The sequence below is a fragment of the Canis lupus genome, chromosome 4 (genome assembly GCF_003254725.2).
Source record: "Canis lupus dingo isolate Sandy chromosome 4, ASM325472v2, whole genome shotgun sequence".
Lineage (NCBI taxonomy): Eukaryota > Metazoa > Chordata > Mammalia > Carnivora > Canidae > Canis > Canis lupus.
In genome coordinates this window covers 76,406,911-76,426,864 of record NC_064246.1, presented here as the reverse complement: position 1 = coordinate 76,426,864, position 19,954 = coordinate 76,406,911, and the positions used below count along the sequence as shown (strand labels likewise).

General features: G+C 39.6%; 1 protein-coding gene across 1 annotated transcript in view; it reads left to right on the top strand.

The window, feature by feature from the left end:
• CDH6 (cadherin 6) overlaps positions 1-18,075 on the top strand; it is a 123,590-nt gene extending 105,515 nt beyond the window's left edge. Inside the window, exons 8-12 of the mRNA XM_025436254.3 lie at positions 2,338-2,474; positions 4,998-5,119; positions 6,180-6,297; positions 6,421-6,672; positions 12,061-18,075. Coding sequence (XP_025292039.1) covers positions 2,338-2,474; positions 4,998-5,119; positions 6,180-6,297; positions 6,421-6,672; positions 12,061-12,551 — 1,120 coding nt within the window. The 3' untranslated portion in view covers positions 12,552-18,075. The remainder of the gene's footprint in view (positions 1-2,337; positions 2,475-4,997; positions 5,120-6,179; positions 6,298-6,420; positions 6,673-12,060) is intronic.
• Positions 18,076-19,954: the final 1,879 nt, after the last annotated feature.

Here is a 19,954-nt window from a genome sequence, read left to right as displayed (position 1 = left end):
GAGATTTCTTTTGGGGTAGTTAGTTATGTGCTATAAATATTTATCATTCTCAAGTTAAAAATGAAGGCAGGTGATCAAGTTCAATGAGTTGCCTAAATTCTTAATAAACGTTGATTCATGACATAAATGGCAAAAATAATAGCTGTTTTATCTGCAGGAGATGAACCCTTAATAATAATATTAGGTTTACATAAACTAAAATTAAAATTCTAACCTAACTTGAGATATATACATATATATCCTTTTTTTTCTAAGATTTTATTTATTTATTCATGAGAGATACAGAGAGAGAGAGGTAGAGACACAGGCAGAGGGAGAAGTTCGCTCTATGCAGGGAGCCCAACGTGGGACTCGATCCTGGGTTTCCAGGATCACACCCTGGGCCAAAGACAGCACTAAACTGCTAAGCCACCAGAGCTGCCCAATATATTTCTTTGAACTTCTTAATTCTCTTTAATATCAGGTTCAAATAGCCTCCAATAATCAAATATATATTTTATTTTGCCCTGATAGATGACGAAAATATATTTTATTACAATATAATAATAAAATATATTATTTATGATATATTTATATTTTATAAATATAAATAATAAAATATATTTATTATAATTTACCAGTTACCAGTTTTATTTTTTTTACCAGTTACATTTTAAAGCAAAATAATCAATTGAAATAAAACCTTGAACATGATACACTATTACAAGTTAGTAATGTGCTTATTTTTCTTATAGCATTCATAATAAGTCTACATGTATATGACTAGTTAGTTCATTTACTTAATTGTATTTCTACTGAGCCAACATTTTTAAATCTCCCATCATGACATAAATTTTGAGACTCCAGCTGAAATGAGCAATTTTTTTCCTCTAATGACCTTAACATATCAAATGTCTCCTGAGTTTTCTCTTTAATGTCCCCTACATAAAGTAGAGTGCAAACATATTTTCCCCATATATAGCTATTCCAAAAATTGGTAATAAATGTATAATGAAAATAACATTTCTCAAAATCTCCTAGTCTTCCATCAATTTCGGTGTTGAAAACTCTGTCTTCCTTTGAATTCTAAGACACTTCTCAGTTTTCTTTGAATTCTCAAAACTCCTTAAATAGTTATCAAGTGCCTACTCTGCTCTGGGCACTGCTTTGAGCACTGTGGGTCTCCATTTTCCCATCATCTTTTAAGTGATCAGGTCCTTAATGTTTTTCTCTGTTCCCTAGACCTTTTCTTCCTAAACAATCAAATGAGAAATCTAAGTTGTCAATCCAGACCTTTTCCTTCCCGGACTTTCCTTGGACACTTCAGCTTCAATATATCAAAATGGAAACTTAGGATCTTCCCCAAATTCTGTTCTTCTCTTCTATCAGTGTGTGGTCACACCAACCAACCATTCTCCTCAATTCAAACCAGTGATCTTTACTAAACGTGACTTAGATTGGAACATTTCCCTGCTTAAAATCCACTGTAGATTCACATTGCTCTTGGAACAAACTTCAACTCCTTGCCATGGTCAGCCCACTCTTCTACAGTCCAGACTCTGAATCTCTCCCCAGTCTCATTTTCTTTCTTTTTTTTTTTTTTAACATTTTATTTATTTATTCAATGAGAGACAGAGACTCAGACAGAGGGAGAAGCAGGCTCCCTGTGGGACTTGATCCCAAGACCCCAGAATCACAACCTGAGCCAAAGCAGACACTCAACCACTGAGCCACCCAGGTCCCTCCCAACCTCATTATCTCTCTCCCTTTTCCCACCTCACTAACTGTAGCCACACTGGCCAGTTTTTGCTTCTTTCTACGTAATGATTTTAAAAATAAAGTGAATAACAGAAAACTAGACAATAACCCTACTTATGCACATAAACACTCATGTACACATTAAAGTTCTAAGGTTCTAGAAATTTGAGTTAAAATGTGACCATTACTATATAAACTTGATACAAATTACATATACAAGAAACTTTATTGGTGATTCTCAAACTCATGGAACTTGTCTAATGGGTTTACCATTAGGACCTCAATTGTAAAGAATTTCCCAGAATATTTTGCTTAATATTAACTTATAGATATGCAATATGTGCTACAAGTAGAAAAAAAATCACGTAACAGGCATTCTGGAAATAGTTTTAGGATGAGAGAATAACAAATACAAAGAAAACCTTTCTGGCATTGTATGGGGACAGATGGTAGCTACACTTGTGGTGAGCATAGCATACATGTAGACTTGCCAAATCATTATGCTGTACACCTGAAACTAAGGTAACTGTGTGTCAACTATATTTCATTTTAAAAAGAAAAGAAAAGAAAACCATTCTAAATTCTACTCTGCATTTTTAGGTATTCTGTTGATCGACACACAGATATGGACAGAATATTCAACATTGATTCTGGAAATGGTTCAATTTTTACGTCGAAACTTCTTGACCGAGAAACATTGCTGTGGCACAACATTACAGTGATAGCAACAGAGATCAGTAAGTTTAACCTCACACTGCAACTGTCCCCCAATTGACGGAGTGAGTGTCCCGGCAAGGGCGGGTTGAAGCAAGGCTGAAATTCATCACCATGTACAGATAGCCTACTCGATACATATTGAAGGAAAGAGCCGCATAACGATTTGCAGTAGTGTTTCTTCTAGGCAGGTGTTAACTCATTCACAAATGCAGAGGTACCTATGGATGACCTGTAATTCACAAATAATGAAATGAGAATGCATCTCTCAAATGAGGTTGAACTGGTACATACTGGATTTGATTCCACAAAGCTTTATAAATCAGAACACCACAGAAGAAGCTGAAAAACATGGGCTCATGGTTAGAATTGGGAGGGGAGGGGAATCACATACATTTAAAAATGTAGGCATTACTTAGAAGTCTTTCAGAGATCTATCCTCCAGCTTTCTACAGAATTTCTATTTCAAAATCATTACAGAAGTAAGAGATATAAATTTTTGCTTTTCCACTGTACACCAAAGTGAGCAATCCAAACCACCAAGTAATCAATAAAATGTTTAGAGCGAATTTTATGGAAGTCCCCATGAAATTGAAGGCAAAGAAAAATAGTGCCAAATGAATGCTTCAAATAAAATGATTATACACAGAGAGAATTGTGTAATGTAAACACAATGTGTAGGCCTAAGTACATGAAAGAAAAAGTATTTTTAAAATAACATTTAAATGTTTAAATATAGGCTTCCAAATTATAGCTCATTTTTTAGTTTTTGTTTTTGATTTTAAAAGTTCAAATATTTTTAGCTCAGTTGGGTATCTAGTGTGAAATATTCCATATCTAATGGTATATTACAGCAGTATTCTTTGTCAACATTACTCATGAGATTTGAAATGTCTGAAGAATATTGAGTAGAATAATAAATAACCAATATGGACAAAATGAAGCATCGCTTTGTGATAGCATTAAGACCTCCTAATTACAAATTTGTTAGGTAGGAATTTGCTCTTCAGAATTTATGTGGAGGGATTAATGCAGATACCAATGACAGAGCATACTTAAAGCTTTAAAATCACAAAATCATTTTTCACATTGAAAAGGACCATTTTTTATAACATCATGAAATTTTATATTTTATTGAAGTAGTCATTTTTGTGTATTTTAAGCTTTGTGCCTAAAAAGTTTTTTTTAAGATTTAATGTTTCTGTGATATATTTGAAAGTACTAGCGGTAAAGACCTTTTAAAACCTCCTCTTCGGCAGCTCTAACTTTGGAAGAATAATGTGAGCAACATTTTAGAGGCAAAGGAGCTTAAGAATCTTATTGTCTAAACTTCTTAACTATCTTTGATGCAACAGAAGCCCAGAGCTTACATAAAACCAGCCTACTCCCATCCCAGGGCCTTGGCACTTGCTGTTCCCTCTATGTGGAGAGCCAGAAATAGTCACATGGCTTAATTCTTCTCTTTATTTGTGTCTGTGTACAAATGGCATCCCATCAGATGAGCCCGAGTGGTCATCCCACTCAAAGTAGCACCTCCACCTCTCTCCAGTCCCTTTCTCTGTTTAATTTCTCCACAGCATTTACCATCTCACGCATTATATATTTATGTGTTTACAGCTTGTCTGCCCCCAGTAGAATAAAGCTCTGAGATGCAGGATCTTTGTCATGTTCCCCACGTGTCCCAGCACCCCAAAGAGTGGCTGGCATATATTAGACACTAGATGCTCACTAAATATTTATGATGTGAACAAACAGATGTATAAGTGAAGTGAATGAAGAGCGCTGAGCTCAGAGATTCCAACCCCTGATTCTCAGACTGGGAATCTGTCATCCACACTACCCAAAATACTCATTTACACCCCACCCCACTCCTCATCTTCAAACACGGATGCTGCTCTCTCATTATCCTGGATGAACACCTGGGGCCTTGGAGTCAGACAGACCTAAGTTGAAATCTAAGTTCTACTTCTTATTTATCATCTCTGAGAAGATGAACAACTTACCTAACAGATCTGTGCTTCAGTTTCCTCATCTATACGGTAGGGGCAATAACTGTATTTACCTCAAAAGTTTGCAAGGATTAAATAGGATAGTATAGCAAAGGGCTGAGCCCCATATCTAGCTTGTATTCAGCATAAAAACTAAAGAACTAAGGCCAAAACAGCCAGTTGGTTTCTTTCATTTCCCCTTGCTCTTTCTCTTGTCCAAAATTTCCCCATCTCCCTGCTTCTTTGGCTTCTCTTAAAATCTGCCTCTAAACTGCCTTTCCTAGATAGCTTTTCTTCATTTTCTGTGACTCCGGGGTTTGCTATACAAAATAGCACTACACTGACACAAGTAGCTTTGTCTCCCAGGTATTTCCAGCAGGTGTATCTAACCCCAGAAGTACCTATCTAATTCTTTTTTGTGGCTAAGTTGGTACACAATGCCGTGTGGTACTCAGAGCAGCCTTGGGGAAACTGTGTATGAAAGGAGGGAGTGACTATTATCTTAAAGGGGATTGGTGATCAATATATAAATGCCCATTTCTTTTTGACATGTTGCAGATAATCCGAAGCAAAGCAGCCGAGTCCCTCTATATATAAAAGTTCTAGATGTCAATGACAATGCCCCAGAATTTGCTGAATTCTATGAAACCTTCGTCTGTGAGAAAGCAAAAGCAGATCAGGTGAGTTTCATAAAAAAAAAAAAAAGTAAATTAATTTAGTCAGATTAATTTAGATCTTCTAATACGCAGAGCTGAGGGTGAGTTTTAAATTATCTATGAAGCAAATGCTAACAAAATTAATACTATAAATAAGGGCCAGAATGAATGTTTAACTTGCATAAGAGAACAAATAGTTTTTAAGAACTGGAAGTTCATCATTCTCAGAGACTGATGCTGATTCAAATCAGTCTTATGTTTTCATTAAAATAGATTAGTCACAGCTTTATTGGAAAAATCTTAATTGGTGAGCAGATACTTTTAATTACCATATACACTGGAAAGCAATAACCAGAACATATTTTACAATTGCCTATAATTCATAGTTTCACTTATTTATATTGCCCATCTGTACAAGTAATACAAATTCGTGAATGTTTTCCTGTTTTATACATTTGTCCCTACCTGAAGTAGGTCTTTTCTGCCAGCGATATAAAAATTATGTTACAGTTTGTCGAAATAGAAGGGCACTGTTAAAATACATGTGAAAGAGGGAAGCTGAACTTGTATTTTATGTGCAAACTTTCTTTTAGCTTTTATGCAAGTCAGTGGCTTACATATTTGTCAAGACTGCATTTCTAAACAGGCTGCATCCAAAGAATGCCTGGATTTTCTTTTAGCTGAAATGTTATCATAAATCATTGTGATATTTTATAGCTTTGTATTACTCTAGGGCAGGGTTTCCCACCTCCCGTGATTTTGCCCCCAGGGGACATTTGGCAATGTTTGGGGACATTTTTGATCGTCACAAAGTGTAAAGTGTGACTGGTGCATAGTGGGAGGAGGCCAGGCTTGCTGCTAAACATCCTACAGGACCCAGGACAGCCCATAACAAAACATTATTCCTAGCTCTGTTTCAAACCCGTCAGTTCATTGCGTAAAGCAGATTCGTTGAAAATTCTCTAGAGGCTATTGTTTTTAAGTTAAAATTAGAAATCATTTACTCAAGCAATTTACTGCAAAACCATAAGGAACACTTTTGAGTTAGCAAAACTTTATAGCAGCTTTATGGTTTTGATTTTAGTTGATTCAGACCCTACGAGCCATTGACAAAGATGACCCTTACAGCGGGCACCAGTTCTCATTCTCTTTGGCCCCTGAAGCAGCCAGTGGCTCAAACTTTACCATTCAAGACAACAAAGGTGAGTCCAAGTGATCATCTCTGTCGATACATTTATACCTCTGTCTATCTATTAGCATCACAATTGCTCCAATCCATGATGTGGTACGAACATAACTTTCACCACTTTGCTTTCTGGTTCCAGATAACACAGCAGGAATCTTAACTCGGAAAAATGGCTACAACAGACACGAGATGAGCACCTATCTCCTGCCTGTGGTCATTTCAGACAACGACTACCCAGTCCAAAGCAGCACTGGGACAGTGACTGTCCGGGTCTGTGCATGTGACCACCATGGGAACATGCAGTCCTGCCACGCGGAGGCCCTCATCCACCCCACGGGACTGAGCACGGGGGCTCTGGTTGCCATCCTTCTGTGCATCGTGACCCTACTAGGTAAACTGCTTCTCCCTGCATCCTATCTCCCCATGCTGAGGGGCACACACTGTTACTGTGACACCCTAGATTTATCTGCCTCCCCCATTAAGGCATACAGCCCAATCTAGGTGAGTAGAGTTATATGCTGAGAATTTGTTTTGTTCACTCATGAACTAGTTTTTGCTTGAAAATAGCTTTAGAGGATGAACAGATGTGAAACCTGACCATGTCTTTACCTACCCAGGGAATCATTCCACTAAAAGAATCTCTCATCTGGCAGACTGGGAATGAATCCCAGAGGGACTTGAGGGCACCGTCAATATGCCCTTTTCATTTCGTTTGTTGTTTACTATTTAACCTGGCAAACATGTTAAATTTTAAAGAGAGAAAGTCATCTGGCATGGAGGGTGTGGTGATGGCCCTTTCTAAGAAGGTAAAGTTTAAAGATCAATGGGAAAGTGGAAAGAGAAATGTGATGACTTTTTCTCTCTCATATAAGGAAATAAAAAGCGATTAAATTTTCTTCCAGCCAACTTGCTTTGTTCTACCCATTTGAATAACTACCTTCTTAGCATTGCTCCCTGATTGCCACATACACAATGTCTATTATTTCTCAGACTCTGAATAATAAACAACTTCTGTGACTGAGGAAATAAATCTGAGACCTAAAGGAAATGAATGCAATCAAAGTAAAAACCGAGGTCCAGCAATGATTCGAATGAAATTTTTTTCCCCCAGCCCATGAATTAAATACACAGGTTGGGCTCAAAATGCTCAATAGGCCATTGACTGTTGTGAACTAAGAAATCAAATGCTAGTTAATTCAGTCTTTCCAAAAATCAAAGTAAGCTTGCCTACGCAAGGGGAAGAAAGGTACGAAGTTAAGTGTCAACCTGGACTGCACAGGGGAGAAACCTCTTTTTTAAAATGACAGTATAGCTACTTTGAGAAGAATAAAGAGTACAAGACCTACATTTCTCCAAGAAGAGAATGCCTAGGGATCCCTGCTTAAGAGCTTCACATTCCATATCAATTTTGCTAATTATAAGTCTTGAAACTTAAACTACAAAACTGTGATTCTCTTTGTCAACGAAAATTTGGGGAAAAGTATTTTAAGATATGAGGATAAATAAAAGCTGACAGTATGCAAAGACAAATCAGTGTTTCTAATGGTGTGAGTCTGTAAAAATTGTTTTGGAAGAGGAGGATATGAATATTCTTTTTGATTAGAAAAAAAAAAGGTTGTTTTTAGAAGGGCTGAATTGGCAGGGCTGTAGTCAGTGAGAATTCCATGGACTCTTCTGTGGTCTATAGAAGGCGAGCTGACTCTCATCTCAAAGAGGTGATGCTTCCTTTCCTTCATCATTCACCCATTTTCTCCGCCACCACCACCACCACCCAATTTTTTTTCCTCCTCACCAACTCCCTTTATCCTCTCTTTATCATTTTCTTCCTCTAATAAATTCACTGTCTCCTCGTTACTCCTAACTTGTCTCCATGCTCCCTACATCGGGTCTAGTCTCTTTGGAATTCTGTACCTATTTAAAAAGAAGCTAAATGGGACTGACCCTTTACTAGACTAATACTGTGGGCTACACACTAGTCAAGATGCTTCACAACTGTTCTTCTCATTTAACCCTCAGAACCATCTGGTATACATGTATCTGCATCTCCAATAAGAAAACCAAGGCTCCAAGATGTGCAGTCATGTAGTCAAGTCACACAGCCAACAGGTGGTAGAACAAAGTTCCAAACCCAGGTCTTCTCCCCCTGAGCCTTGGTGCTTCCACACTGCACTCTACTTTCTTTGTGAGCTTACAGAAGGCAGGGCAATTTCCAGGCTGAAAGAGAGCCCGAACTGAAAATGAAACAATTGAAGAAGGTGGAAGCAAACCTGAGATTTTTGTAAGAGAAGGAAAGCCACACGGATATAGGAGGAAATCTGCAGTCAATAAAGTGGATCATGTGGCATCTCTTGTTTTATTTACAAAAATAAAACCACGGTGAAAACAACTACTACATCTCGTGTCTCTATGGTGCTTTAAGAATCTACAAAACTTTCACATTTACTAACTCATTCCTTTTTTTTTTTTTAAGATTTTTTTTATTTATTTATTCATTACAGACACAGAGAGAGAGAGAGAGGCCGAGACACAGGCAGAGGGAGAAGCAGGCTCCATGCTGGGAGCCTGACGTGGGACTCGATCCCGGGTCCCCAAGATCACACCCCAGGCTGGAGGTGGTGCTAAACCACTAGGCCACCGGGGCTGCCCTACTAACTCATTCCTCTTTTTTTCTGTTAATTTTTTTTTTTTAATTTATGATAGTCACACACACAGAGAGAGAGAGAGGCAGAGGGAGAAGCAGGCTCCATGCACCGAGAGCCCGACGTGGGACTTGATCCCGGGTCTCCAGGATCATGCCCTGGGCCAAAGGCAGGCGCTAAACCACTGCGCCACCCAGGGATCCCCTACTAACTCATTCCTGATGACAACATGGGGCACTGTGTTATTGCCTCTTTTTTACAGAAAGAAACGAGACTTAAAAGGGTCAAATTCTTTAAGGGAGCCTAGGCAGCCTGATTTCAAATGCCTTGCTCTCTTCTAACTTTACAATGGGATTTGAGCACAAATTGGTCCAAGCATCCCTCACCCCAAATCTCACTGCTGTCCTCTGGCTTCAGCGGGTAGAGAAAAGGGAAGAGAATAGTTACTGGGAAGAAAGCTATTACTTTCTCAGAATGTATTTCTGTTGTTGTTGTTCCATGTGCTTAGAACTCACGTCTTCAAGTCTATAAAAGTTAGCTTTAAGAAAGATCTCCCTTCTAGAATTTCTGTTCAGATGTACATTGGGCTAAAAAGAAAAGATACAGGCAGTTGTAGCTGTAGGGGAATTAGGAATTAGGCAGTGAATGAATGTCTTTGAATTATCCAATGTGCCCTCTCTCTTCTAGACATTACACTTTCTCGGACTAAAACAAAAGATACAGATAACTTAAACTGGGGCAGAATTAGGAAGTGATAAATGCCGCTATCTTGCCTTAAATGATGGCATGAACCATTGTACATAGGGTTTAATGCTTTGAGAGACAGTCATCTTGATTCTATTCACTAACCCCAGAGGCCATCCTTAGTGACAGTCCTCTTGTTTTGCAAATCCTTCTCATTGGTCACACTGGAATCCACCATAAAGAATAGATTATTAAGCATCCCTCCACCCAAAGCCCTGCAGTTTTCCACCCACCCACCCACATCTCAGGGTAAAATGAAGACATACAGCTTCCAAGCCCCAAAATACATGGCTTTTCCCTATTCCTTTCCTGTCCCCTGACCAGGGCTCCCTGTGGTCCAGCTGTAGCATCTCTTGGCTGTTTGTCAAGCACTCCAGGAACCCTCCCATCTCAGGGCCTTTCTTCTAGCTCTGTCCATTTCACCCGACAGCTCCTTGAATAACTCCCCACACCTTTGCTCATATGTCACTTCCTCAATGATGCAATCTCCTCCTAAAAAACATATACAGTCCCTCACTCATACACAGAAGCACTCTTCATCTTCCTTCCTCTGCTCTACTTTTTGTTTATGGTATACATATCACCTTCTAATAATTTCCTTATTTATTATACACATTATTTGTCTCTGTCCACCACCCCCACCGCTCCTGCCCACCTCCTGATTAATGTTTTCCATTGATAGTGCCTAGAACTGCCCCTGGCACAGACAGAGTAGGAACTACATAAATATTTAGTGAATAAGTAAATATATAAATGCCCTGAATGGCTGGGACAAATGAGGCATGAGGATGCTCTTTGGCAGCAAGAGAGGATGTGTACAGTATGTTATACAACCACGCACTTGAAATGGCAACATTGGATATCCTTTAAAAGTAGTCTATAATCCAAACATGCTTTAACGCATGGTGATTAAGAGTGTTGGCTTTTTAGTCTGACTTGGATTTCAATTGTTTGTATATGTGACATCTCTAAAACTCAATTTCTCCTATGAAAGATGGTTACTATATTATATAATATGTATATAATAAAATGATGATACCTACTTTGTAGGTCTGCTGTGATAATTACATGAGATTCAGTATATAGAGCACTTAGCACAGTGCTTGGCACACAGAACTCTCTCAATAGATAATTATTATTAATACTATTAACACTTGAAATTTTAATATATAGATATATATGGGTATGGATATATCCATCATTATATAGGTAAATATACATATCCACCAAAAGACATTATTCTGTAACTCTTACTACAATATTTCCATTTTTATGGCTCATAAAATCAGGACCATGACATGGATGAGAAAGTAAAAACAGTTACTAGTACTTCCTGTAATAAACACCCCTGGACCAACCCAGTTTAACAGTGCATTTTCTGCCCTGCATGGCTGTTTCCTCTCTAAGCTGTCGCTATGCTTTTATTTCCCTACCCTTATGTCCATTCCTAGATGCGTCTCTCTACAGGAAGCCAACTGCATTTGACCCAGCCAGCTGTGAAAAACCATCAGGAGTTATTTAAACACAATTCTTGTTGGGCCTCTAATTTGAGTTGGGGTGGGGGGGGGGGGAGAGAAAAAAAATCAAAAGAACAAACATTCCAGGCAACAAACTTGGAGAATGTGACCTTTGAAAGATTTTTTTTTTTTTTCTTTTTTAAAGTTCCCTCTTACATGTGTCTGTTTGGCTACAACAGAAACAAGCCGGTGCGAGTCTTAGGACCTGCCCCCTTTCAAGTGGGCTGATCTTGAAGGTCAGGATGGCTTTCTGAATTGCACCTGGGCCTCTCCGGGTCTTATCTGCAATAGTGTTTCTTCCATGTAGAAAGGCATGCAGACATTCACATCTCTACTTTGGGCCTTACACTAATTTTACACTTCTCTCAGGGGAAAAAATAAATAAATAAAATAAGGGAGGCATGGTGCAAAAGTTATTTTAGCTGCGGAGTTATGCAAACCTTCAACACATCCCGAAGGTGCCAGCCTTGTGCTTGTAAGCAGTTTCAGAGCATTTTAGGTGTTCGGCATAATTTGCACTCTCGCTGCGTTTGAGCCTTTTTATGATCATTATTGTCCTTCCGTTCTTCTTCCCTTCCCTTGAAGCTAGTTTGCCGTGTCGGAGCCAAAGGGAACTAAGTCCTGACAACCCGGGAAGGTGTTTGTTTCATCCTCTAGTTAAATCGTAACTTTCTTGCAGATATTCGCCCCGCGCGTTGGGGTTGGGGGCGGGGTGGGGGGGGGGGCGCGGGGTGGCAGCGCCCCGAGGCCCGAGGCCCGAAGCCCTGGCCGGGCGCGCGGGGCTGGTCGCGGGGCCGGTCGCGGGGCAGGTCGCGGGGCAGGTCGCGGGGCCGGTCGCGGGCCTTAACCCCTCCCGCTCTGCTCTGTCTCTGCCCCCAGTGACGGTGGTGCTGTTCGCAGCTTTGAGGCGGCAGCGCAAGAAAGAGCCGCTGATCATATCCAAGGAGGACATCAGGGACAACATCGTGAGCTACAACGACGAGGGCGGCGGGGAGGAGGACACGCAGGCCTTCGACATCGGCACCCTGCGCAACCCCGCGGCCCTGGAGGACGGCAAGCTGCGCAGGGACGTGGCGCCCGAGGCCCTCCTGCCGGCCCGCCGGCCGCCCGCGGCCCCCGACAGCACGGACGTGCGGGACTTCCTCCGCCAGCGGCTGCAGGAGCACGACCGGGACCCCACGGCGCCGCCCTACGACTCGCTGGCCACCTACGCCTACGAGGGCGCGGGCTCGGCGGCCGCCTCGCTCAGCTCGCTGGAGTCCAGCACCACGGACAGCGACCAGAGCTACGACTACCTGCGCGAGTGGGGCCCGCGCTTCCGCAAGCTGGCGGACCTGTACGGGGCCGCGGACGGCGACCGGGACTCCTAGTGCGCGCCCCGGGACCCCACCCCCACCCCCCGCCCTGCAGGACGCCCCAGGTCTGCGGGCGGCGCCCCCACCGCGCGGCCCACGGCCCACGGCCCACGGCCCACGGCCCACGGCCCGGCCCTGCCTGCGGCGCCCGCGCTAGACACCTTTTTCTAGCACACTTTTATGAGCTTCCGAGACGCACAGGTTTAATTTTCTAGCGCATCCACTCAACCGACCGGCCCCGTGCTGGAGGAGGAGGGCGAGCCCGAGTCGTCCCCTTCCCTCCCTGGCTCTGCTCACCTTCCCTGGCCCGGGCCCCCCGCCACACTCCGGGGGCTCGGGTCAGCCGGCTGCTCTGACCGCACACTTCACGCGCTCAGGCGATGAGGGACCGAGCTCTGACGGTAAAGGTAGAGTTTCGGAAAAGAGAAACGAGGGGGGCGCAACGGCCAGGTGGGTCCTGCCCTGGTACATCAGCTCACAAGGAGATGAATGCGCTGAACGTGGGTGTGTATTACGGGTGTGTTGCAAAGGACTTAAAATGGCATTTGCCCGTCCTGTTTTGTTCTTCAAGAACTTCATCTGGCACCAATGACTATTGCGAACATCAGACCCGCCGACGTTTTAAGATTCTTGGTCCTCTCTAGGACTAGAAGCAAATGCAATGGCGACGTTCAAAAACAGCAAACAAGCAAAATGTAATAGTACCTCGTTCCTTGCCACTAACTCACAATTTCTTATATACGATACCTGCAAAAGTTTGCCCTTGCACCACATAAAGAGAAAGGGAAAACAGCTAATGATGTTAACGGAGGAAATATTTGGCATATTTTAAAGTTCGGGCCACCAAAAGTACCACAGATCACTCCAAATTATTTCAACCATCAGTAGGCTGATTACAAATAAGTCTAATTGTTAAAAATTCTTGAAGGAACTCTTCTGAGACAAATTTTAACTCCTTGTCTGTAGTTGTTGTCAGTATTATTCTAATATACTTGAAAGTAGCAGCGTGAAGTACAATAATCCATATTCTTCAGATACTTCGTACACAATTAAGTTGCATTAGTAAAGATAGATTAAATAAAACTCAAATCCCGCCCTCAGAGTTTAATGGGGAAATGAGAGCCGGCCACACTTGAACTTGATATCCTGTCCTCCACATCTGGGAACATCTATATATTTATATGACATGACAGATCTAGATATATTGTTGAGATCATAGTGCAAAACTACGTATTACATGTTTGGAAGACGCTTACATAGGGACAAATTTGATTCTCTTCAGTAAGAGTGTTTAAGATTCTATTAAAATGATAGTTGACTTTCAAAAGCATTAATATTTTTTCATTGTTTTTGACTTTGTTGCTATGGCAACCCTGCCATCCTTGTCTTTCAACTAATGATAAAGTAGTGGTCTCATACTACAACGGAAAAGTAATGTACAATCCATCCAATCTATTATTTCTCTAAGTATGCAATTAGCATCATAGTTATTATCCAGAGGACCCAACTGAACTGAACTAATCCTTTTGGCAGGTTCAAATCATTTATTTCATATGGCTGTTCTAATGATTTGTATCATTAGAATCCTACATTGTTCGATCATCAGAAATTTCCAAAGTACTGTAATGAAAACATAGTTGTCTTGAAAATTTAAAAAAAAAAAAAAAAAAACCAAACCCAGGCTCTATATATATATATATATATATATATATATATATATATATATATAAAATGTACTTAAGAATATGCTGACTTCAATTATTAGTCTTAGGGATTTATTTTCAATTAATGTTAATTTCCTACAGATAATCTTAATGTCATTTCCATTTGGAGATCCTGTCATATGAGCACATACCTTCTATTTGGAAACACACTTTTATTAAGTTTTAAATAGGTGTGTTACCCAGGAAGTAAAGACGGCACTTTCAAAATAAGAGAAATGTAGTCTTTTGGGTCACTCAATTAGAGTGAAAAGGTTTTACAACCATATTCTTCCCTGCGTTTACCGAATGGTTTCCTATTTTGTAACGGACTTCCCCGTATACATACTAACAAGTATTTCATGTTTTCAGGGTTTACTTTGGCTAGTTCTTCCTACACATGCAGGAATGCAAACAAAATACTACAGGAGGGTTTCACTATAATGAATATCTTAGTCACAGTTAAGTGTTGCAAAAAAGATAGCTTAGGGAAGTTAATTAGTAAGAACTAGTTATTTATAGCAATAGAAAACCACCTTAATCACATGACTTACTGTAAAACTAAAGAGCTCTCTGTCCTTATGTTTCATGTCATGTAATAAATTGAATCAAGAAAGATAGTACTGTAAAAAGAAAGGTATCATCAGAAGTCTTCCTTTTGAACTTTTGGGTTAATTGGAATGTCTGAGGGTCGACACTAGCAACTTCCACTGTTTAAGGGTAAGGTTTATTCTTTCCCTGTAAGTGAAAGTAAGCAGTTCTGTAATGGAATTCGAGATATAATTGGCAGGGTATATTATCCCATCTTGAAGATGGTACAGTGGACCAAGAACAAGTTAATATGACTAAATATTGAAATAACTGCCTAATCTCTTGCCACAAAACCTGATGATGAAGTGAATCTCTAAGAAATTGGACAATTTAAGACTACAGCTGAATATTTAGTACAAGGTCCTATAAGTATTTTTCCTATAATTAAAACTCTCTGATGTCATGGAGATCATGAGAGCCATACTTCCATCATTCTGTGTGGGTCTCACTTCCTTCTCACCAAGATATCGAGTCCAAGACCCCAGTCAACACGAATGATTACTGGAGAGAAAAAAAAATTAGTTTTTGGCTCAGTTTTCACAAAGTCCCTGTCCTGATATCAGATGTTAGTGACAAGAAGGATGGAGGGAAAATGGGAAGAGGTAAAATTTAATATCTGCTTTAGTAAATAAGAAACTAAAATTCATTAATTATAAGCAGATCAGTTTAGTGGATTGCTTCAAGGACTTTGAGGCCCTTCTGAAACTTTGTTCCCTTCCATTCAAAGGGGAGAGTTTCTTCAAGATGTTCCCTAAAACAAGCTGCGATTTTTTTAAATGTTAAGCTATCGTGCATAAGTTTACAACCTCTTCACTTCATAGCCACTTTCTGCTGAAAGACCTAAACATTTGTCCCCAAATTAAAAAAATGAAATCAAATGGAAGAAAAGAAAAGATGGTTCCATGGAACCATCTGACAGGAGCTCTGAGCACAGTAAATAAATGTTTTTTTTTACAGAGCTTTCTTAGCTTTAAGTTTAGTTGCATACAGGGAGTTTCAGATACAAATTGACTCCATTTTCAAATGTAACAAAACCTGGCAATTCAATTTTAACTCATTAAAAAAAATGTTGGCTTAGTGTTCATTTTTAGCTTCAAAAAAGTTGTACAAAAATTCTTTAAAAGTTGAATCTCTATCTTGGAAGCATCCAAATTTTACGAAACCAAATTAACTTCAGAAAATCTCCATTACTTTCATTTCTAAGTACATAAATATTAGATGTCCTGATTTACTGAGCAATTCCTTTCATCAAACACTTTGCCTTGAAATGGGCATTTCATTGAAGATAATCCTGTATAAACTAAGAATTAAGAATTCCTCAATTCTACATACTTGAGGGCCATAAAAGTATGCAGTTAAAAGGGAAAAACAGAGTTGATCCGTGGACACAAACTAAGTATTTAAATCATCCAAATTCATCTTCCCCAGGAACCAAACCACCAAATCAATTATCTTACCCTAGTCACTAGTTTTGAAGCAATATAATTACTTTGGAAGAACACTCTAGAAAGTCATGATGCCCCACTATTTTGAAAGATATCCTATTAAAAAGGATCATTTTAGTGTAATTTTATTTTTTATGATTTCATCTAGATGAAATCTTTTTTGAATTGTGACAGGGGATTAAACAGCCAAGCATTTACATTTAACACTAAAACCCAGCCTCCTTTATCAGATTATAAGAGTGGAAAGAGTAAGACTTAGTGTACAGACCTTCAGGAAGACGAACTATTTTCCAAAGTCCAACAAGCAGCTTTCTTTTCCAGAGAATACAGAATTACAGTATGGTCACCTTAAAAGTTCAGTGACTATTACGTTTGTAGCATTTTTCATCTCCCTTTGGCATCTTTATGGAACAGTTTTCTAAAGGGGCAATTCTCTACTAAAAAACATCAGACCCTGATCATATTCAATGTGCAGAAGAAAACCCTCTTAGAAAGGAAAGACATTGACTCACACACTTGTTAAAAGTTAATAAAGAAATAGCTCATTTTTAAAGCCAGAAGTTTATGGTCTCTGCATCGTCAATTTAATTTAAGCATTGCTGAGACGATCTTTAATCTACTCCCCATTTTGTAATACCTTATTTATGATGCATTTTCATTTTTTTAATTTGGGGGGAACGTTAGTCCGACAGAAGCCAGCAGATGAAAGTGCCAAAAGGAGGTCAAATGGAAACAAAGCCTATTACCCACTGTATTTCAGACAGGACCGAGGCACTTAGCCTGAGAGCCACTGGGTTATTAGATTAATTTCAAAAGAGCTTTTACAAGTTGCTTAATTCCATTTTTTTTTTTTAAACCCATGGACCACAAACTCAAATTTCTCTTCAAATGGGGTTAATTTGACAAATGAGGCATGGACCCAGCGTTGTGGAAAAAGCATTCCACTATAATGAGATCTTGGTCTTTCTTGCGAGACTATGTTATTTATGTAAATATGTCTAGAGGCACCTTCTATAAGCTTTTAGTTTTCTATGATCTATTAGTTTAGTGTTTATTAAGGAATCAGATGTATAGAATTGCTAGGCATTCAGGGGGAATGCTGTGTAGCAAACAAACCGATCTGCTCTCGGAAAAAAAAAAAAAAAAAACATAGGAACACTTCAAAACCACCATATTGTTTTGTTTGTGATTATTTTCATTGCTTTGAAAGTAAACTGCATAAGAATAGGCCTTATAATAAATGCTACGTGCGTCTTCAGTAGTACCAAGCTAAGGCAATTTGGCATTCTCCTACTGTAATTTGTGATTTTAAATCCAGAAAATAAAAGCTTTTTGGTATTGATTGTTTTTAATTAAAAATACTCCCAAGTATAAATTGAAGCTGATGCCACCCTTGAAGATTTACTGGCTGGAATGCTCAGTCATACAGTTTTTCTCAGTATCGCCTATATCTGGCGATGAGAACACCTGAGAGAAACCACCACTGCTCAGCTTTCATCAACATTTCTAGTTGGGGAGATTTCCATAACTTCACAGTTTACATGAGAAAGCTTCCTGTATTAGAAGGAGAGGTAAGATGATTACCTTCAAGCGCAGTGTGGCCGGGCCTTTTGTGTAGTCAAATGGCAAATACACGCTCCTTGAAATGGCTTCTTTTATTTTCCTTTGTTTTCTTAGACTATAAATTTGAAAAGAATGCAATTTAAAAAGTGATTTCTCACAAAGAGTAAATATGCCTTTTGCAAATCAATTTTTGTAACAAGTTATTTATATGATATTACTTAATAAACTGTTTTTTTCTAAGTTGTTTTTTCCAATTCTCTCAAGCTATTGTTTTTAATCAGAGATTTCAAAAAAATGTACCTGCCGATACACACTTTATCTTTCCAAATCTGCTGTTTGAACCTCTCAAATAGCTAACTAAAGCCAACTTGTTATACGATAATTAGCTTGTAAACAATAGTTTCTCCCAGCCAGCAATATACATCATTGGTGCTGCCCTGCAGACTCCTTACTGCTGGGGCATCAAGAATTTTACTGTTATTTATGGAATTGCTGTATTAAGAAGAAAGCTGTTTTTCCTCATAGTAATTGCTTTAGATAAAAAAAGACAGTTCTATATTTTTGCCCATCCCAAATCTCCATCCTTTATTTCACTCCCATAGAAAAAAAAAAATGTCTATGGATCTCTGATTTAAAAAAGAAAAAGCAAGAGCCAGAACAGAGGGAAATAAGGATAAAATCCTTCCAGAATTCTGATACTATGAGTAAATAAAATGTTTTTAGCATATTCAGAGCTATAATATTTCATATGCTTGCTCTCTTTTAAGCTGTCTCCTATTCTCCTATTTTTACAGAGGCTGTTTCATAACTTTTTAACTGAGAGAATTCATAGCTTTGCAAAGGAGACTTCCATTAATTCATTCATTTGTTCAGTAGTAGGCAATCCACTGTGTGCCATGAAATATTCTACAGTAAGCCAAATAGATATATTTTCCCTTCTCCTCAGAAGTTCATGGTCCAGGAGGAAGGGCTGCCACAAACTCCTAACTATAGTGTCCACCAGAAGGTGGTGGGGAGATGTCTTCAGAGAGGGAGAGATGCAAATGTTCACAGGAAGAAGAAACTGTTTCTGCCCAGGTGGAGGAGTGTGTGGGAGGTTTAGGAATTCATAGGACTGAGATAAAGGGAGATAAGAAATAAAGAAGAATAGCAGGGAAAAGAAAAAAGAGAGAGGGATGTTTAAGCAATGCCACTGATCTTAGCTGAGGCTCCCTCGAAAGGGAAGAAGCTTGGAAAAGTCACGGGGCACCAGAACACAGAGGGTCACTTACCATAGCAACTGATTTTTGTTGTTTTTTGTGGAGCTTTTGCCACTGGGTTTAAAGTTAACTTGGTGGGAGCCAGAACCCCGTGGAAAGGAATGATGGTATTAGAAATACACGTTTTTGAAGGATATGCACATTGCACAGTAGTATGCACAATGTGCTAGAGCGAAGCCCCTCCCCTGCACACACACACACACACACCCAGCTCTTCACGACTGCAAGGCAAGCAGAGTCTGCAGGATCTAGGAAACTTCCTTGATGTGATGGTAAGGTAGGCAGGAAGGGCAATGTGCTGTCAAGGACCCAGTTCAGGAAGCGGTTTCCTGCAAACATTTAGACAGCCTAACCCATCTCCCATCACCAAAACAAACCACTTCCCGTAACAGTGGTTTGTATTAGTATGTATTAGAATAATTCACTCTAGCTGCTGCAACAGACAAAATCCAAAATCTCCATTAAAAAAAAAAAATCTCCATAAAGTTTGTCTTACCCTTATGGTGTTTTGGGTTGGTTGTGAGCCTTTCTCCTTGTAGCTCTGCCATTTGGAGCACACTGCCTCCAGGGTTTACATGGCAGGAGAGGAGAGTTTGCTGGGTGATCATATGAGATATTTCTAAGGGCACAGGACCTAGTCATCACTTATAGCACTTCTGTTCACAATTCATTGGCCAGAACTCAGTCGTATGGTCCCACACTACATGGACAGAGGCTGGGAGATGTAGACAAACACCTGTGTATTGGGCGATACATTCTGGTGAGTGTAACTTACATGTAAGATATATTTAATATGCATCTGCCACTTACAGGCTCAGTGTCTGTCAGTCTTGCAGTATTGTTCCCAAATCCCTCCAGTT